Here is a 22361-nt window from a genome sequence, read left to right as displayed (position 1 = left end):
AAAGATTTGAGTAGTTTGTTGTCAAAGGCATAGCTTGGGGAGGTATTCAAGAAGGCAAGAAAACAATTGTTATAAAATATTCCAGGAAAGATGCAATTCAATAGGTTTTTGTAGGAAATTTATTATACCCTTTATTAATAATTGTGCACATATGTAAATTCTGGATCGTTATAGATAGCGAATATGATATAGCCATTTCCCATTTTCGGCGCCCCCAATTAAGTTAAATACATGATTAATACATCAGTATAACCGCTATAGTCCCGGTTCGGTTGCTATTTAAAATCGAGAAAATCGGCCCACAAATGGCTGATATATACAGGGACAACCTCGATTACTAAGTCATTAATATAGACAAGGATAGATATTTCAAATTGCATTGCAAGGATGTACATATAAGGTTGGACCTACAATGGGTCAATATCGGGAAAAATATTTTTTAAACAGAATTTTTTTTCCAAAAAAAAAAATTTTAAAAATTGAAAACAATTTAAAAAAAAAATTAGAAAAAATTAAAAAAAAATTTTGAAAAAAATTAAAAAATAATTTCAAAAAAAAAATTAGAATAGTTTTAAAAAAAAAATTAATTTTTAAAAAATTTATTTTAAAGTATTATTTGGTGAAGGGTATATAAGATTCGGCACAGCCGAATATAGCTTTCTTACTTGTTTTTATTAGTCGTTAACATAGACAATATGGATATCATATGAAAGGCGAAGACCTTTTCAACGACATATGAAATGAAATGAGTTTCTTAAATATATATTTACTTAAATGTATTTTGTAAGAATTTTTCTCCTGTTTGCAATGGTTTTAATCCCCCCTTTTCTACGCCCGTATTTCTTATACAAATTTGTAATAATACAAAATTATTTCAAAAGATTTCATATGAAATCATTATATGATAAATATTACTTACACAGAAAAAAGTTTCAACATAAATATTATGATTCGAATTCATTGATTTCAATTCATAACATTTATAAATAATTTCTTAAATAGTATGATTTTTTTAATATTTTATGTTTTGAAATAAAATCTAGAAGGCTTGAAAAATATAATTTCAATTTCATTTTTATTTTTATGTTCAAAAATGTTTGAAATTTTTCATGGAAAATTTTTAGTTTTTTTATGATTTTCAGCTACAAAATGATATAAAAAGCGCGAAAATGATTAAATTGATTTAAGAGGATGAAATGCTTTTATATTTATGAATGTTTTATTATGTTTAATGATAATTTTTAAGTTTCAGATATTCTCCATTTTATCTTAAAATATTGGCCAATATATGGATATTATGCAAATATTCTTGCACTAATTCATTATATAATACAATTATAATGCAATTTATTAAAAAAATTAAGTAAAAAAAGCAAAAATTTCCGTCATGTAAAATTTTATAATATTTATGAACATGTTCTTATTTTGAATGAAATAAGTTTGGGAAAAAAAGTCAAGTTCGATTAATAATATATATTACAAAATTCATTCCAATTATGAATTTCTTTTTTCTGTGTAAAGATAAAAGTTATACAAGACTTTTTACATTTATAACTTTTTTTCATACGAAAGTATAAAACAATAACTTTGAAATGTTTATTAAAAAAAAGTAAACAAATGTTGTTTTCTTATTTACCTTTTTGTTAAATCTGCCAGATCCAACTTGGATAAAAAATCAGATTATTTTTGTTTTTTTTTTCTAGCAATCCTTTTTTAAATCACTTGTTCTTTTTTTGAATTATCAAATCAATGGCAAGGAAGGTAACCAAAAATCTAGGGTATCCCACTCGGTCCCTAGTTGCCCTATATTTTCATATAGGAAGATGGAACGCTTAAATCAATTGACGATATGAGTTTTTTACTCCACCAGTACCAGGGTTACACACGCGCGAGAGTGAGGATCAAATTGTCGATGGCAAAAAAACTAAAACGGGCCTAACTTGACATGAAAAATAATTACAATGACGCGGGCACAAAGTATACAGAGGCGTCAAATTTGACAGTTCAAAAACACTAAAATCAGCTTTTTTTGAAATTGTTTCGATAGAAAGAGAAAACAAATTTGCGGTTTAATACAGACAGTGCGTTAAAACAAACAACTATATAAATAAGCACAAAACCAAACCAGTTGAAATTGTTTCGAACGAAAGAGACAAATATATTTTTTTTGCCGTGTCGCCTCTGTATACTTTGTGACGCGGGAGTGGTTAATCAAACCAGATTTTCTTTGTTTACAAAACAAATGTTTTTTACTGAACATAAGACAGGATTGGTGAGAACATGTAAATTAAAAAATGAGAGAATAAACAATCAAAACAACTTCCCTAGTAGGGATGCCAATAAACAGCTAATTGTTAAAAAAATTGCTTTTTAAAGAAAAATTTTAAAAATAACATTAGTGGTTGTGCTCCGAATTATTCTATTTTTTTTAATACAAAATTGTAATGTTTATATAGAAAATTCTCAACATGTTATCTAAAACTAGACCCATACATTAAAGGGAACAGCTTAGCCAAATTCTTGTCATATCATTTTATTAAATAATAATTGAATACTTTTCCATTTTCCTGCATATTTTCATTTTCATTATATTTTATCTACTAAAGTGCCTGTATAATTAACAATCTCAATACTAATTCTTAAGCTTCGAATTGAATTTGTTTTTTGAAAATGCCTACAAAAAAAAACTCTAAAACTAGACTTTTATTGCTAATAAACTAATAATAATAAAAAAAAACAATTAAATAAAACCTAACAATTAAAAAAATTGCTGACATTTTACTAAAAAATTAAAATAAAATTAATTAAAAAAAATAAAATAAAAACTAGCATAAGTAAGACTTACAGCCATTACCAAAATATTTATGTAACTTTTTAAAAAAAATTAAAATAACCAAACTTTTCTATACACAAGGAAAAAATAAATAAATTATAAACTTTTGAAAATTATTTAATAAAAAAAAATGTTTTTCTACTTTGAATTAATGTGGTATCCATATCTTGATTATATTAAATTTATTATAAATATATTTTTTTAACAGAAATATAAAAATATTAGCTAATTTTTGTATATTTTCTAATAAACTCTATACCATTGTTTGCCGAGAAATTTTTTACATTATTTCAATAATTTAACTTAACGGGATTTAAAGTCATTTCGATAACTATTTTGATCATAACATCAGAATCAGAAACACTTATTTTTTCACACTTTTTAAATATTTAATGTGTCCATTTTTCGGCAAACTATTATGATGTAAAGTCTAATCCTTAATCGGTCTCAATCGATTATATTTTTTTCTATCTAATTTTTTATACTTTTCGTTGTGATTGCAATAATTAAGTATTCTTTAACTACAAAAAAAATAACATTAATTGAGTAGTTTTAGTAAATTAAAAAGAAAAAAAATGCTTAAAAAATCAATGTAATTTTTAATAAAATAATAATGGGAATAACGATGATGTTGTTAGGTTTTGTATTTATTATTATGATTTAATTTCAATAATTATTATTATTATATAGTTACGAAAAAATGGTAATCAATAGATGTATGTATTTGTATAATTAAGTAAATTGTATTTCATTTTATTAATTAGCTTAGTTAATTTAATTACGAATTTGCTAAAATATTCAACAACAGAAATATTCCAACATATTCACATGCAATTGTGTATATGTTTAAATATTTATAGATGAACAAAATAAATTACTGACTTGAAGAAATATATTATTATTGTTAATTTAAAACTAATAGTAACAAATAATTATGTAAACAAAACAAAAAGAACAAAAAATATTTGCATAAAAACCCAGAAAAAATAAAGATAAAATATTTGAATATTTAAAATGCACACGTTTTTTAATTAGATATTTCGAAAAGATTTGGAAAGAAAGGTAAAGTAAAATAAAATTTCAAACTGCGATTCATCGCTTTGTCGTTATGCAGTGTTGTGTTTGTGGTAGCTTTAATATGCATAACATATATAAATGCTGATTGATATGAAATTCTATGCAACATTTTGCAACACTGTCAATGCAAACAATAACAAAACCTGTAGAGTTAACAAGCAAATGTAACAAAATTCACCTTGTATCGTTAAATATTGGGAAATAAATAAAAGAAGTCAATAGGCTAATATGAATGTGCTTATATTTCATAGCAAAGTAAATTAATAAAGTAGACTCAGTAGAACAGCTGACTATTTTTTTTGACTTTGGTCTGAACTGTCAATTCACTTGTAGTTGTTGTTGCGAAAAATACAAGCCCAAAAGCAAAAACAACAACAGGCAACTTTGACAGCTCAGACCTTAAACCAAAAACAAAATTGCTTGTGGTTTTTGTAAATGTTGTATTTGTTGTAGTACTGTCGCTACTTTATTAATTTACTTTGTTTCATAGTATTCAATATTTATTTTGATCATTTCTTTTTGCAATTTTTATATCATCAATTCTGAGTTCTGTAAATAGCAATCAAATGAAAGATATTTCAAATTCAATTCTAATGAAATATATAACAGCTTAAAAATTACGAGAAAATTACTAATTTTCGAAAAAAAAAAATAACCGACTTTTAAAAAAATTACTCAATAAAATAAAATCTGGGATACATAAAAATGGTTTCTGTAATATATAATTTTTTTTCTACAAAAATACTGTTTTTTTATTAAGGTGAAAATAACATATACGTATACAATTCTGGCTTGTTTTTCTCATAATTCACCTTTTCCCTATATTCTCTTTATTACCATTTAATGTTATTGTTTTTTAACTTCCTTTGATTACTTGACAACCAAATTTGACATTTGTTTGTTGTTTGGCCGGTTTCCTACGAATTTATTTCGCAAATTGTTTATAAACAATGGAAGTGGAAGATACTGAAACGTTTCAGCAGCAAGCTTTGGAAATAACACCACCAGGCAATGATTTTGATCCCACTAAGCAGCCACAAAGTGGTGAAGAGTATTTAATGCACATGCTGTACGAACGTAAACATTGCCCGGCTGTTGTTGTCAAGAGGCCCACAAAATTGGAGAAAAGCGGCTCTAAAACAAATTCGCTTAATTTGGAAGGACAAGAGGTAATAAATTAAAAAACTGTTTAAATTTTAAACTAAGAACAATAATATGTTGTATTTTAGTTAAGCTGTGTTGATGTTTTACCCGATGGCAATCTATTGCCAACCATTGAATGGAAGAATATACAATCTGGCAATTTTATAAGAACTCGCTCCAAGATAATGATGTTGCGCCAGCACTTGGTGCAACACAATTATGACAACTCTTTGGAGCCACCCATGATAACGGATGAATTGGCCTGGCTGAAGTTCTGTCAACAACATCAGCCTCTTTTAAGCGTAATATTACGTTTTAATCAACGTACTTTGGAGCAATTACTGGTAATGCTTAGTGATTGGCTAAAGGGAGAAGGAAATGATGACACGGACGCTGAAGGTTTGCCCATAGCAGCTGCCTCTTCATCCACCTCAGCGGCCGCCTCTTCTGTAACGGTTTTAGATTTAGCTTGTAGTGACCAGTGGCTGGGCGATTGGCTGTATGGTGTCTTGGCTTGCCTTCATTTGCCCTTGGAGCCCAATGTTCATAGTACTTTAAGGGACATAGCTAGATCTTGTATGCAGTTGAGAAGTAGTCTCAAGTCTCATGAATATGAAAAGGCCATACCTTATAATTTATTTATATATCTTATTGGTAAAATATTTGATCAGCTAGATTTACTAGAATATGTTTAAGATATTGTAGTACGTACATACATGTTATTTTGTAAGGAAATAAGTTAATAAATAGTAACAACACTGTTGAAATTATAATAATTATTGGTTTTCTTAGTACTGGGGCTTTATTAATTTAGCAACAGGTTTTTTTTTTGGAAGGGGCAGAAAAAAGTAAATGGCTTTTAGTGGGGGGTCTGTTGCCTTAGCAATAAAAGTTAACATGACAACGTTAAGTTTAAAGCCCAATACATTGAAAATTTGTTTGTCAATACAGACCCCCAAATTGCCCCCTCATTTAGAAAAATTAAAGTTGGGAAACAATATTAAAAAAATGGATACCCAACGGTTCCATGTCAAAATTAATTTAAAACTAGAAGCGGTGAGTAGTAAATTTTCAAATATTTGCTTAAATAAATTGCTGGGAAAATAATTTCTGTTGAAAGGTTACTTGTCCCGGCGTTTGGCTTTGCAGTCATGGCTATTTGGAGGTCACTATCAAGGCTTTGGGTTATTTTTTCCGCACTGGTGCTATGGAATCCTATTTTCCCTTATTGTGTCATGATCATTTCAAAATGGAGGGTTATTTCAAAAATGCCCAATCTATAGCCAATCTTATACATAATTTGTCTAAAGAATCTTTGGAAATAACTTTGTGGCAAAATGGCAGAAGGCTGGCTTACTATCAAGGCGTGTTAATGGATTTAATACAGTACATAGAACCGAAACTACAATGCCCTCACACAAATACCAGACAAATGTTAATGAAAACTACACCAGCATTTCCGGTAAATGAAATTCATTTTAAACTATGTACTTTGCATTTAAAAATAAAAATTAAACTTAAATTTCTTTTTAATTTTTAGGGCATTATAGCGCCTAAAGTGGAAATAACCACACAATTTTATATCAAGGATAAAATTTTAAATTTAAGCAATAATTCCGAAGATTTAAGAAACTGCAACAAGTTTTTAAGGAAACCCCCAACAAATGCCAAATTAACGAAAGACATAAAACCCATACTATATCAAAGACCTTGTACTGTGCAAACTAATAGATCGGAAGATTTGTTAAATAACCAGCCCAGGATACGTAAACAGAGAACAGTTTGTCATACTAGAGCCATTAAAGAGGCAACAATAAAACCTTCAAATGAATCTGTTTATACAAAATCCACGGGACGTCGTGTTTCTATAGCTTCAAGGTTAGTAGAATATTTTAAAAAGTAGGTTTTTGGAAAATGTTTAAATAAATTAAGTTTTTTTTGCAGTTGTTCTTCCAATAATACCCATACATCTGTGGGCATATGTGATTTAGAGCATGATGTGCATCCGGAAACATTTGAGGATCATAATCATGCAAAATTTTGTGAATTATGTCGTTTGTACAAAGAGGTTTTTTTACAATAAATGAAATTACTAGAAGAAGATGATCGGTTTAAGATTTCTATCAGCCCAATTATGAATAAACAATTCCCAGTGAGTTTTTTCCCATTGAATTTGAATAGGAAAAATAATTGGATAATTGGGCTGTATATATTTTGTTAAATGTATGTATTACGAATTTTAATGATTATTAATATTGTCACCTAAATTACAAAACAACGTAACATCATTTCAACAATTTTTAAAGTGATGGCCAAAATTCATAACATTTTATTTATTTAATATTTTAAACAGATTAACAAACACCTTTTCATATTAAGATTCTGCTATTTTTTTTATTTTCTAAGTTATTAATCCATATCATACATTACTCCATGTCACCCTTAGCAACAACTGTTCTGGAAATTTTCCATGACAGCTGGTTCTACGCAACAGAAATAGATGAGTTCACTGGTTCATATTTTATATATAAATTTGATTCGACTCAAAAGTAACGTTTATTCAACAACAATGCTTTTTATTGAGAACAAAACTTGATTGTTTGTTGATGAACTTGCACAAAATCCAACAACACCAATATAAATGTCCCTCGTTGTTAATTCTCTTAGCTCTGCAGCTGTCTTGCAATCAAATTATATTTGATTTCTTTTTTATGTTTAAATATATATGTATGTCTGTATGTACGTAATTGCATAAAATTTTATAAATTTTATAACTTAAAATAAGTACTAATTTAAAAAAGAAAAACACTACAAGTATAAATACTCCTTCTTCTAAACGTTCCATCTTCTTGTTTCGTTCCATCATTACTATCAAGCACCAGCTTCTTTCTCATTCTTCTCTAGCACCTTTACAACTTCATGACATCCCATTCATCGTCCATGTAATGTAATATGGGTTTCTCGTGTATTTTATCTCCAAATACTTCTTGAAGAATTTCCACAACTTTTTCCTGTATAGAGGACACCTGATTACGGGGACAGTAGTCATCTTCGGCCGAACAGGCCATTGTTACTAAAAGCGGAGGATGGGGTAAGTTTTTAAGGAACTCTTTGAATTGTGCGTAGTATAAATTTAGCTCAACTTCGCTGCTAATATGATGGGGAAGGCCATTAGTGTCAGTAGTGCTGCCAGAATCAAATATCAGTAACCAATCGATTTCATCGTCTGCGTAAACTTTCTGCAAAGAGTCTGCCAGTTTTTCAATTTTCTCAAAAACTTCCTGTGATACTATGTCAGTATCGGGTTTTTCTATGCCCTCAAAGGTTCTTTTTTCCTCCAAGTATTCAAAAATACCCTTTAAAGCTTCCAATTGTAGTTTTCTCTTTTCCGTAGTGCCGATAACATTTGCCTCTGTGGCACTTTCAAAATGGAATATGTCGCTAAGCTGCATATAGCAATTGGCATCTTTATAGATTTCCAAAAATGGATTGGAAGTGCTAAAGAAATCTAAATCTATGTCCAATATATAGTTAGAGGCATCTTCAGCTGCTAAAAGTTCTTTAGGATTGGGCACTTTCTCGGTATCGGCATTTACCACTTGCAGCTCCAAGTCACGGGCCTGTTCCAACTCAGTGGTTTGACAGTAATTTCCCTCCGATATAAAATAGTCCAAACAACAGTCCACACTTATTTTATCCTCTTTATGACCAACTTTAAAATTATACTTGCCCACTGGCATTTGATTGCACCAAGAGTTTTTCACCCAGACAACACGATTAAAGTGTCCAGCATAACAGGCCGGCATAATCCAATTCTCTATACTCAATTCTGCCAGCATGGTCTCTTTGTCATAGGCAGCACTGGCTGGTATTTCACGTGAGATTACCATATCGGGGTGTGAATCAAAATGCAGCAGAGTATTATTTTCCAAGGGCAAATGTCTGCTGGCCAAACAGCGATAAATAAATTCCAACACATCATTGTGATAGTCTACAATAAATATGGGAATGCGTTTAAAACGTCTCAGACCCACAGTGGACGTAACCAAATCATCCTGTTGTGATTCATCTGCCGCCGTTGAGGTTGTTATCGTCTTTTCACTTTTCTCTGCTGCTGCCTCTTCCCCAACATCAGACAATTTCGTGCGTTTGCTAGCAGGCTCCTCAATTTCTTCGGAACTTGCTGGCTCATTGAAACTTTCACTTTTGGTAACCTTTTCTGTGTCGTCTGCTGCTGGCACTTCGTCTTTTAAATCTTTTGGTTTCTTATCCACAGTTTCCATGTTTTTGGGATGAGTTTTTCTCAATTTTATTTTCGGTTTTTTCAATTTTATTGTGCTTTTTTATAATTGTTTTCAATTAACTACTTGCGCGCTATTATAACTTGTATCCGCCAGACAATGAAACAACATACGTATATTTGCCAAAAAACAAAAATTAAAAAAATAATAAAAAAAAAATTCAAAGCAAAGACCAGGTAAACGAACTCATTATCGGTGTTGCCAACGTTAACAACCACAAAGAAAAAATGCGATAAATGCCATTTTTGCCAAATTTTTTACAACAAATATTTTCAATTCTATTTTTGTAAACAAAATTAGATATTTTCAGAAAAACAACAAAATATATAGAAACTTTTCAGAATGTGAAGGGTTTCTTGTAAAACCTACAAATTTGATTTTAAAATCCTTAAAGTGTACTATTAGTTTAAATTTTACTCAATACAAAGAATTAAAAACATAATTAAATTAACTTTAAAGTTGTTTTGGAATTTTGTGTAATTTTTGAAAAAATAATTTATTTCGAATATTTTTGATTATTTGAAAACTTTTTTTTAACATTTTTTCTTAAGTCTGCTTTTACACAGGGCAATTTTTCTTGCGCAAGTCTAGAGTTTATAGGAGAGAGAGGCAAGAAGAAAGAAGAGGGGTACACACTTGCTTGTACTGGCAAGTCTCTTCAAATTTCTTTTGTTTTCTCATTTTCAATATGGCGTCTATTAGGTTTTGCCATACAAAATTGCTCACAGACTTGCTGTGTGTAAACAGACGAGCAAGTTTAAAAGGAAATCGACGAGACTTGCTTCAAGTAAACTTGCCCTGTGTAAAAGCAGACTAAGAATAATTAAATTTATTAATTTTTTATCATTCTAGCCCGCCTTTTATATAAGTATGTGAAATTTTTTTAAATGTGTTCCATGGCAACACTGCACATTATTTATTCTTCTTTATTTTGCTTTCTCCCATTGTTTACTGTCATTCATTCATATGAATGCTTCTTCTATATCTATGCTATTCATTGTGTAATGATAACACGAAGACGAGTCAAAAACAAAAACGACACAAACACGCCTGCCAGTTTCTAGTTGTGTTGGCAGTGCCGATAATGGTTTGTATCTGCGATAATATGGTTTGTGTATGTAGTAAAATAAACAATACACGATATTGCCATACAAAATTGATAATTATTTTTTTCTTTCTTTCAAAATATCAGATGTGAAATTTAAGAAAGAAATTCACCACAAATTCCTTTATGGTAAATTTTTCAATGTCATCCTAAAAGTTTGCAAATTGTGATTTTTTATAAAAGCTTTATAGTTGGTTGGAGCGTTTACTAATTAAAGTTGAAATCATAGAGAAATATACATAGAGCGAAAACTCTGCTGTCAATGACCTAAGTGGTAAGAATGTATTATTAAAAATAATAAGTAATGTTTTTGTTTAAGTTTTTTTTTTCAAGTTTCCGCTCTGTGAGTATTTCTCTATGGTTTTCTACTTTCACTGTATTACCAACAATACTTTATTAACATTATTATTTTTATAAAGAAAAATTACACTAGATAATTACACTAAATTAAAAACTCTATCATTAAAATAACTTCAGAAAAACGACAATTTTACAAAAAACTGCAAAAATTTAATATGAATTTTAATGAATTTAATTAATAATTTTATAGAAAAAAATTCTATAGTAATAAAAAAAACTAAAAGAAAATAGTTTAAACCAATTTTTTAACCTACAGACTATTTGTCTTAAGTGATATTTTGTTTTAGTTTCAAATAATTTTATAAATGGGGGATTTCATGTCAAGTGAACCAACTTTTGAAATCGATGTCTTCCGATCGGGATGAAATTTGCACCAAGGTTAGCTCTATTGGATAGTAACTCAGACACAATTTTTCAACAACATCGGTCGAGAACTCTCTGAGTTATAGGGGGTAAAATGTTGACAATTTGGTCAAACAGGGGTTTTTTCTTATCCATGTAACTTATTACCTATTGTTCTTAGCAAAATGTGTCCCAAATAGTATAGATAGCTATTTCTTCGATCTTTCGAAAAAAAATATTTAAAAAAAAAAATAAAAAATTTTTAATATTTTTTTTCCGAAATCAAAAACTTTTTTGACTTTTTTTTAAAATACGCTATTTTTTTTTATTTTTTTTTTTTCTTAAAATAAAGTTTAGATATTTTCCTTGAACACCTACTTGGTCGCTTAGTGGGATGCGAGTGGGATATCTATCAAAATAAATATTTTGTAACTCAAAACATAAAATTTTTGACTTTTTTTGCAAAATCAAAAACTTTGTTGACTTTTTTTTTTCAAAATGGACCCTTTTTTAATCTTTTTTTTTAGGTCAAACAAAAGCTTAGATATTATCCTTGAAGACCCTTTTGGTCGCTTAGTGGGATGCGAGTGGGATATCTATCAAAATAAATATTTTTTAACTCAAGACTTACAATTTTTGACTTTTTTTTTTGCAAATACGATTTTTTTTCCAAATGGGCCCTTTTTTTAAAATTTTTTTTGTAGTCAAAAGAAAGCTTAGGTCCATTCCTTTAAGATATTTTTAGTCCCTTAGTGGGATGCGAGTAGGATATCTATCAAAATAAATATTTTGTAACGCAAGACATACAATTTTTTAATTTTTTTTTGCAAAATCAAAATTTTTTTCCAATATGGGCCCTTTTTTAATTTTTTTTTTTTGCTCAAAAGAAAGCCTAGGTCCATTCCTTTAAGATATTTTTAGTCCCTTAGTGGGATGCGAGTGGGATATCTATCAAAATAAATGTTTTAACACAAAAATTGTATGTCTTGAGTTACAAAACATTTATTTTGATATATATCCCACTCGCATCCCACTAAGCGATCAAAACCATCTTAAAGGAATAGGCCTAAGCTTTCTTTATAGCAAAAAAAAAAATTACAAAAAGGGCCCATTTTAAAAAAAAGTCAAAAAAGTTTTTGATTTTGCCAAAAAATCAAAAATTGTATATCTTGAGTTACAAAATATTTATTTTGATAGATATCCCACTCGTATCCCACTAAGGGACCTAAAATATCTTAAAGGAATGGACCTAAGCTTTCTTTTGACTAAAAAAAAATTTTTAAAAAAGGGCCCATTTTGAAAAAAAATTCGAATTTGCAAAAAAAAAGTCAATAATTGAATGTCTTGAGTTACAACATTTTTATTTTAATAGATATCCTACTCACATCTTCCTAAGTGACAAAATAGGTCTTAAAGGAAAAGACCTAAGCTTTCTTTTGAGCAAAAAAAATTTTTAAAAAAAAGTCCCATATTGGAAAAAAATTTCGATTTTGCAAAAAAAAATTAAAAAATTGTATGTCTTGCGTTACAAAATATTTATTTTGATAGATATCCCACTCGCATCCCACTAAGGGACTAAAAATATCTTAAAGGAATGGACCTAGGCTTTCTTTTGAGCAAAAAAAAAAAATTAAAAAAGGGCCCATATTGGAAAAAAATTTTGATTTTGCAAAAAAAAATTAAAAAATTGTATGTCTTGCGTTACAAAATATTTATTTTGATAGATATCCTACTCGCATCCCACTAAGGGACTAAAAATATCTTAAAGGAATGGACCTAAGCTTTCTTTTGACTACAAAAAAAAATTTAAAAAAAGGGCCCATTTGGAAAAAAAATCGTATTTGCAAAAAAAAAAGTCAAACATTGTAAGTCTTGAGTTAAAAAATATTTATTTTGATAGATATCCCACTCGCATCCCACTAAGCGACCAAAAGGGTCTTCAAGGATAATATCTAAGCTTTTGTTTGACCTAAAAAAAAAGATTAAAAAAGGGTCCATTTTGAAAAAAAAAAGTCAACAAAGTTTTTGATTTTGCAAAAAAAGTCAAAAATTTTATGTTTTGAGTTACAAAATATTTATTTTGATAGATATCCCACTCGCATCCCACTAAGCGACCAAGTAGGTGTTCAAGGAAAATATCTAAACTTTATTTTAAGAAAAAAAAAAAAATAAAAAAAAATAGCGTATTTTAAAAAAAAGTCAAAAAAGTTTTTGATTTCGGAAAAAAAATATTAAAAATTTTTTATTTTTTTTTTTAAATATTTTTTTTCGAAAGATCGAAGAAATAGCTATCTATACTATTTGGAACACATTTTGCTAAGAACAATAGGTAATAAGTTACATGGATAAGAAAAAACCCCTGTTTGACCAAATTGTCAAAATTTTACCCCCTATAACTCAGAGAGTTCTCGACCGATGTTGTTGAAAAATTGTGTCTGAGTTACTATCCAATAGAGCTAACCTTGGTGCAAATTTCATCCCGATCGGAAGACATCGATTTCAAAAGTTGGTTCACTTGACATGAAATCCCCCAAATATAAAAATTCTATAAATTTACCCAATACCTATGAGAGCTTAATATATTGTATATTAGCCACAAATATGAAGAAAAAATACATATTGATCAAAAAACTTTTAATTGAAAAAAAAAACTCAAATGAAACAACTTACAAGAAGATTAAACAAAACTAAAATATATTTGTACATTGTACATAGAAAAACTTTCAAAGAAATCCTTAAATTTAACCCAACTCCTTCCACCCCATTTCACGAAACAAAAACTAAAAACAATTCTTTATTACTGTAGACGATGACTTCGTAGGTCAAGACCTTGTTATATTACACAACGACAACAAAAAGCTGACGATTTATGGTCATACTTTTGTTTACTATTTGTTGTTTTGTTTGTTAGTTAATAATATTCCTCTCTATAACAACAAAAACTTGAGCAAAAAGCACGTGTGTGTGCAAACACTAAACTTGCAAATCGATAAACACAACAACAACAGCAAACAATAACACCCCCACAAATAATCAAACTTTACAACAACAACAGAAACAACAAAAACACACACTCACTCATCTTACAGTGAGAGCTCAAAACACTACAACAGCAAGTATGAGCAACATGAAATAACAAATATTACAAATAGAGAATACAACCAACCAACCTACACAACCCCTCTTTCTCATTCTTCATCAATATTATCATCCTTAATCTAACTGTATATGGGCATTTCCATGGTGCAGTCGCATTCTACCATGAGATAAACAATTGAGAAATACTTGACTTTAATTTGATGTCTTTATATTTATGTGTGTTTTAGTAATAAATAAGAAAATAATCGAATTGCACTATAAGCAATTAAAGAGGGTGGGTGACGTAAAGTGACAAAAGTAAAAGTCAGTTTTTAGCATTTTTATTAAAACGAAAAATAAAAAAAGTAAAACTGCGTATTCAGATTTTTTAAAATCTACATTTTTTCTAATTTTTAAAGGACTTCAAAGTTTAGTTTATGACAAACGTAGATAAAATCTAGAAATGAGTTTGACTAAATTCGACCTCTTCATTGGAATACCCTTCACCATGAGTGGCAAGGTTATATATAAGTCATTCCCCACAAAGTTATACATACATATATTCTGCATCGTTATAGATAGCTGAGTCAATATAGCCATGTTGTTGAAATCAACTTTCCGTAGCCCCCAAATAACTTACATGATTCATTTAAAATTTTAAAATCATGAAAACCAGCCCTCAAATGTCTGAGATATAAGGAAAAAAACGGAATAAGCTCGATTTTTTGCCTATTTTTAAAAAAAAAAAAATTTAAAAAAAAAAAAATTTAAAAAAAATTTTAAGATAATTTTTTTAAATGAAAATTTAACATTTAAAATTTTTAACATTTTTATTTTAAAGTATAATTTGTTGAAGGGTATATAAAATTCGGCACAGCCGAATTAGCTCTCTTACTTGTTATACCCTTCATCTTCGTGAGAAGGGTATGTGTCCGTCTGTCTGTTTCTGCAGAGTCGGTTTGTTGAAATCAATTTTCTGAAGACCCCAGATATCTTCGGGGTCCAAATCTTCAATAATTCTGTCAGGCATGCTTTCGAGAAGTTTTCTATTTAAAATCAGCAAAATCGGTACACAAATGGCTGAGATATGAGGAAAAAACCAGGATAACCTCGATGTTTGACCTATTTTTGACCTATATCTGGATTACTAAGACATTAATATAGACAATATGGATATCTAATGATAGATATTTCAAAGACCTTTCATTAGACCATAGTAAGTTGGACCTACAATGGGTCAAAATCGGAAAAAATATTTTTTAACCAGATTTTTTTTCTCCAAAAGAAATTGAAAAAACAAAAAAAAAATTTTTCAAATTTAAAAAAAAAATTTAAAAAAAAAATTGAAAAATTTAAAAAAATTTCAAATTTAAATAACAATTCGAAAAAAAAATTCCAAAAAATTAAAAAAACAACTTTGGAAAAAAAATTTTGTTTACCTAAAAATATTTGAAATTATTATTTTGAAGTATAATTTGGTGAAGGGTATATAAGATTCGGCACAGCCGAATATAGCTCTGTAACTTGTTTTAAAGTAATATGGTTTTATTTTGTGCCAGCTATATTCGACAACTAGTCTTCCATATTTTGACCAGGTAGTTTGCACTTAGGATAATATTTAAGAGGTGACGTTACGTGACAAAGTTTGAAACTTAATAAAACCTAACACTTCTTTATATCCTCCCGATTTTCTTTTAAATTAAATGCGTCACACTTGATTTAAATTTAAAGTTTTAAAATTTTGTTACCAGAAACGCAGAAGTAATGAGAACAATTATGTTTTGCCACCACGAACGTGACATTAGAATGTCTGTTAAAGCAAAACAAAAATTTACCGTTTACTAATGTTTATTTACTATTTTTGTAATGCACTTCCATCTTCGCCCTTAAAGAAGCAAATATTTAAGCGAAAAAGTTGGACTTTTTCTGTGGAAATACTCATTTGTATGTGTGTGTGGGGGGTATGTTTATGTAAAAATAATAAAAACAGCATATAAAATGTTGAAAAAGCTTTTTTGCCATTAACGTACGTGGGCGTTTTGGACATACTAACTAACTACTTCAACTCAAACACAATAAAAATAACACAGCAACAATAAGAACACATACAAAAAACGAACTAAAATACGAAAAAAATAAAACTTTCATTCATAATTTAGAAATGCTATAGAAAGTCACACAATACACCCACACAAATTACAAAAATATACAAAAAATTTTATTTTTTTTTATTGTATAAACACATTGTAGTATTTTGGGATTGCGTCTTGTGTGCTGCTTCTAGTTATTCGTCTCTAACAACCAACCACCACCTACCTCCTTTACTATGGAATTTTCATTCTTCCTTTAGACAATTTGTTGTTTTTATTAACGGAATTTTTCATTTATGTATTTTTATGTACATAAAACCTTATACATATATACATAGCTACACACTTTCAAGGCGAAATCTATATAAAAACACGAAATAGTAGTAAATACTCGTACATAAATATACAAACAAACACCCAAAAGTGTAAACATTGCAGGGGTTGGGGGGTTTTTAAGCCGAAAATGGCAACACAGGAAAAAAGCTAAATGGAAATACGTTATTGTTTGAATAGAAACCGTTATAGAACAATGTGTAAACAGTTAAATGCTCACTCGCTCATTAAAAAGAGAGAGGGAGAGACATATTGAGGTAGTTGGAGTTTGTAAACATTGATATCAAGAGTTTTAGATTTATGGTAGGACAGGAAGTAAGGAAGCTCTCTGATGATTCTTTATTTCTATTTAATATTAAACAATGTAAAAAAAGTCAGAAATTAAATACAATAATTTAAAAATTTATGAAAAAAAAAAATAAAAAAAAAAAGTTATCTGATTTTTACACATTATTTACAAAATATAATTTAAAGTTTATTATTGGTACTTAAAAAAGTACTTTTTAAGTACCTTTATGGGTTATAAATTCTTTAAATTCAGACCTTCAAATACCAATTTGTAAATTTAATTATTGCAAAATATTTAATGAGTAAAAAAATTGTAAAACCTTTTTTCATCCCTGTTAAAATATGTACTCACTTTTGTACACAAACAAAAACTGTGAAAATGTCAGACAAACCGTCTAATTTTAATCAAATGGTATGAATTTGTGTCTGTTTGTATATTATGTAATACTAAAGTAAATTGCGTGGGTTTTGCATTTATTCGTGTGAGTATTTGGGTTTGTGTCTATGTAAAGACGAATGAAAGAATTTATTAATATAGAATGTATGTTAGGGGTATCAACAAAATCCGGTTCCATCACTACACGGATATCCAATACTGTATTTATAATGAAAACCAATTATAAATACCGTTACCCCAAAAATATCTCGACTATTGGATATACTATACGAATCAAATAAACAGTTTCCGGTATTTTATAAGTATGTTCTAGTTCTGGTTCTACACAGAGGAAACAGATTCGTTGTGGTAACCGAATTTGTCGCCAATCGAATTTAGTCAGTTGTATGTACTATCTCAGTAATCAGTTGCAACTACTGAATATTTTCGGTAGACACAACTGACTTTTGAGGAAAATAATTCGGCAGGCATAACTGAATATGGCAGTGGTTGTAATTAATATATATTTTTTTGGTTTTTCCAAAATGTTATATTTTAACATTTATGTTTATTTTAACATTCTTTTATGTTTTTTTAATCTTTATTTTATAAGTAATTTAAAAAAATATAATAAAAATGAACGGTAACAGAAAAAACATTACAATTTGCATGGAAAATTGCATTTTGGAAATTTGTCTGATTTTCAGTCATCTCTGAAGCTTGGATTTTTGTCCATTCTTTATATGGTGTTGAAATTCCTAAGAAATATTGTCCTTAATAGTTCGTCCTTGACTCGTTCGTTTATGCTTGACGAAAATGGTTTGGAAATTGAGTCAATAACTGCCTGGTTTCCTGCCTCTTTCTTATTACTTAGCCATTCTGCAAAATAATAATTCAATAATGTTGGCCGTATCATGTCTCATACAATATTTTATATTCATTAAACTTACCTTCTTTAATAATCTTGAGAAGATTTACATACATACGTATGTGTGAATGATCTTAATTTCTCTCCAATGGGATTACTTAATTTATTAGAATCTTCGTTTATGTTTTTAATATTATTAATTGTACAAAAATTTTTTGGATTTTTGTTAATATTTTAATTTAATTTTTATATTTTTTGTTTCTAAATGTCAAAACATATTCAACAACTATTGCCACAATTACTAATAGGTTGAGAACACAGATTCATTATTATATATCTTTTACAATAACCGAATTAGATACATTTTCACAATCAATTATTGGTTATTATAACAAAGAACGTATAATATTATACAAATATTTTGATATTACAGAATTATTGATTGTAATCCTTATATTAATGGTTATGAAAACTAATTTACTAAATTTAATTCAGTTGTGTAATCCGACCAAGTCAGAATTACTTTTGTGAAGTCCCATATTGATTATACCGATTATATTTACTATTGTGAGAACCTATTTTCCATTACAATTATGCTTTTACAGTTATACGAGTAGAAAATCCATTGAATTAAAAAACATTTAGTAATTACAAATATTATATAGTTCCTTTTATTAAATTTTAATAATGACAACCGATTTCCAACCAATCTGTTTTCTGTGTGTATTTGAGGTTCTATTTAAGGTTCTAGTTCTGTTCTATTTCAGGTTCTAGTTCTGTTCTAGTTCTGTTCTAGATCTGTTCTAGTTCTGTTCTAGTTCTGTTCTAGTTCTGTTCTAGTTCTGTTCTAGTTCTGTTCTGTTCTAGTTCTGTTCTAGTTCTGTTCTAGTTCTGTTCTAGTTCTGTTCTAGTTCTAGTTCTGTTCTAGTTCTGTTCTAGTTCTGTTCTAGTTCTGTTCTAGTTCTGTTCTAGTTCTGTTCTAGTTCTGTTCTAGTTCTGTTCTAGTTCTGTTCTAGTTCTGTTCTAGTTCTGTTCTAGTTCTGTTCTAGTTCTGTTCTAGTTCTGTTCTAGTTCTGTTCTAGTTCTGTTCTAGTTCTGTTCTAGTTCTGTTCTAGTTCTGTTCTAGTTCTGTTCTAGTTCTGTTCTAGTTCTGTTCTAGTTCTGTTCTAGTTCTGTTCTAGTTCTGTTCTAGTTCTGTTCTAGTTCTGTTCTAGTTCTGTTCTAGTTCTGTTCTAGTTCTGTTCTAGTTCTGTTCTAGTTCTGTTCTAGTTCTGTTCTAGTTCTGTTCTAGTTCTGTTCTAGTCTGTTCTAGTTCTGTTCTAGTTCTGTTCTAGTTCTGTTCTAGTTCTGTTCTAGTTCTGTTCTAGTTCTGTTCTAGTTCTGTTCTAGTTCGGTTCTAGTTCTGTTCTAGTTCTGTTCTAGTTCTGTTCTAGTTCTGTTCTAGTTATGTTCTAGTTCTGTTCTAGTTCTGTTCTAGTTCTGTTCTAGTTCTGTTCTGTTCTAGTTCTGTTCTAGTTCTGTGCTAGTTCTGTTCTAGTTCTGTTCTAGTTCTGTTCTAGTTCTGTTCTAGTTCTGTTCTAGTTCTGTTCTAGGTTTGTGCTAGTTCAGAGCAAAATTTACCAGCGAAAATACCTGTCACTTTTATTTCGTTATCCCAATATGTAACATCAGTGGGCCCCTATAGATTTTAGTATAATTTTTATAGCTGCTAACGAAATAATTTTTTCATTTTCCCAGTTTTTGTCTTTGTTTTGTTTATGTCTAAAAGTGGCAAAACGTAAAATACTGTGGGTGTTGTGTTATACACACAAGTTTTATTTATAACAAAGGAAAAACTCAACTCAACAACAAAAGCCAGCAATAGCTAAAAATGTACATACGAAAAAGGATACTTGAGTTAGAAAATAAAATCTAAAATCATTCATTTAAACACACGTAAAAAAGGAAAATGCCCCCGCATTTACTGATGAGTACAAAGCATTGTTTAGTAGTTTGTGTATAAATTAAATTACAACAAATTGTTAAAATTTATCATCTAACATTTCAATTTTTCATTTAATTGTTGTTGTCGTTGTTGCTGCTGCTGCTGTTGTGATCATAATAATATGCGCTCAACTACAAAAACGACTAATTGGAATTGAGTCATCGCCATCGTCCATCATATTGGTCTGCAACCGGAAATGACACCATATTTGTTGTCAATTGAATGTTTAAAATTCAAACAAAACAACAACGAATTAAACTTTCTCTATAAAACAAATTAATGCTACAATGTATGTAGGTACGTACGTATGACAAGTATTGTATGAATACGAACGAACTAACACATATTTGTGAATAATTGTATTGTATATTTTTTTAGTTTGTTTTTGTGTGAGTATGTATTCCATTTATCCAATTGTGGATTCTAAATAGTTCCGTATTTAACCTTAGTTAGCCTCTGGCAATTAGTTTCATTCAACTAAATTGACGATCATACTACGACTACAGTTCGTAGTAGTGCCATGTTATGTATACACTGCAAAAAATAGTATATTCTCCATTGCAAAAAATATTTTTTTTACAAAATGTTAGGGAGTTAGAATTGAACTAGATCCTGAACTAGAACCCGAATCCGAACTAGAACTGAACTAGAACTGAACTAGAACTGAACTAGAACTGAACTAGAACTGAACTAGAACTGAACTAGAACTGAACTAGAACTGAACTAGAACTGAACTAGAACTGAACTAGAACTGAACTAGAACTGAACTAGAACTGAACTAGAACTGAACTAGAACTGAACTAGAACTGAACTAGAACTGAACTAGAACTGAACTAGAACTGAACTAGAACTGAACTAGAACTGAACTAGAACTGAACTAGAACTGAACTAGAACTGAACTAGAACTGAACTAGAACTGAACTAGAACTGAACTAGAACTGAACTAGAACTGAACTAGAACTGAACTAGAACTGAACTAGAACTGAACTAGAACTGAACTAGAACTGAACTAGAACTGAACTAGAACTGAACTAGAACTGAACTAGAACTGAACTAGAACTGAACTAGAACTGAACTAGAACTGAACTAGAACTGAACTAGAACTGAACTAGAACTGAACTAGAACTGAACTAGAACTGAACTAGAACTGAACTAGAACTGAACTAGAACTGAACTAGAACTGAACTAGAACTGAACTAGAACTGAACTAGAACTGAACTAGAACTGAACTAGAACTGAACTAGAACTGAACTAGAACTGAACTAGAACTGAACTAGAACTGAACTAGAACTGAACTAGAACTGAACTAGAACTGAACTAGAACTGAACTAGAACTGAACTAGAACTGAACTAGAACTGAACTAGAACTGAACTAGAACTGAACTAGAACTGAACTAGAACTGAACTAGAACTGAACTAGAACTGAACTAGAACTGAACTAGAACTGAACTAGAATTGAACTAGAACTGAACTTGAATTGAACTAGAACTAAACTAGAACTGAACTAGAACTGAACTTGAATTGAACTAGAACTGAACTAGAACTGAACTAGAACTGAACTAGAACTAGAACTGAACTAGAACCTGAACTCAACAGTAACATTTTTTTACTTTTATCCCACAAAATTTTTCCCAAAAAGTATTCTCCTGCTAAACTAACATATCTTTTTCTTCAAGTGTATTTTACATGTCCATATGCATATGCCAACACTTTATTGCATATTTGTTTTTTTTTTTTGTAGTAAATTATGGTTGGCAATATGATGATGATTCCATTCAATAAGGGTATATGACAATTGCTCGTTCGTTTACTCGTACATATCGAAATATGAAGATGTGAAAATAATGATAACAAGTGAAAGTGTTGGATGGTTGGTTTACAGAAATCTAAATTGAAATTAAATTGTTTTTTGTGGCTATAATCAAGTGAAAGGTCAGGGGGCCATCATACAACAAGGGTCATTCATTAAATTTATTGCTTTCGTTTTTGAAAACCAAAAGCAATATTGATTAAATCTTTTTTTATTAAACTATTAAGATGTATCCATCTCAGCAGAGGAAAATTACCATCCCACAACTAATTTCTAGGAAAATATCCAACATACTTATTTTTACGCAAAATCAATATGACAAGTATAAATTTTGTGGAAAAATTTCCTATTGTATTTTAAGCAGAATTCTATT

The 22361-nt window shown here is 29.3% G+C and overlaps 3 protein-coding genes and 1 long non-coding RNA gene across 4 annotated transcripts in view; 2 read left to right on the top strand and 2 right to left on the bottom strand.

Annotated features, from left to right (window-relative positions):
• The window catches only part of LOC135953282 (uncharacterized), a 58061-nt gene that overhangs the window by 19037 nt on the left and 16663 nt on the right, over window positions 1-22361 (bottom strand). The window lies entirely within an intron of this gene.
• On the top strand, window positions 4800-5829 carry Gem2 (Gemin 2). Its single transcript, XM_065503491.1, has 2 exons — window positions 4800-5079; window positions 5140-5829. Exons 1-2 carry the CDS (start codon window positions 4861-4863, stop codon window positions 5746-5748), a joined length of 828 nt encoding a protein of 275 aa, XP_065359563.1. The 5' UTR covers window positions 4800-4860; the 3' UTR covers window positions 5749-5829.
• Window positions 6062-7136, top strand: LOC135953828 (spermatogenesis associated 6-like protein). Its single transcript, XM_065503841.1, has 4 exons — window positions 6062-6109; window positions 6174-6515; window positions 6594-6931; window positions 6998-7136. Exons 1-4 carry the CDS (start codon window positions 6062-6064, stop codon window positions 7134-7136), a joined length of 867 nt encoding a protein of 288 aa, XP_065359913.1.
• On the bottom strand, window positions 7705-9389 carry MESR6 (misexpression suppressor of ras 6). Its single transcript, XM_065503256.1, has one exon. The coding sequence runs from the start codon at window positions 9334-9336 to the stop codon at window positions 7963-7965; it is 1374 nt and encodes a 457-aa protein (XP_065359328.1). The 5' UTR covers window positions 9337-9389; the 3' UTR covers window positions 7705-7962.

This window comes from Calliphora vicina, chromosome 3 (assembly GCF_958450345.1).
Source record: "Calliphora vicina chromosome 3, idCalVici1.1, whole genome shotgun sequence".
Classification (NCBI taxonomy): Eukaryota; Metazoa; Arthropoda; class Insecta; order Diptera; family Calliphoridae; genus Calliphora; species Calliphora vicina.
Note: the sequence above shows the minus strand (reverse complement) of the source record. Positions and strands in the feature narration are given on the sequence as shown.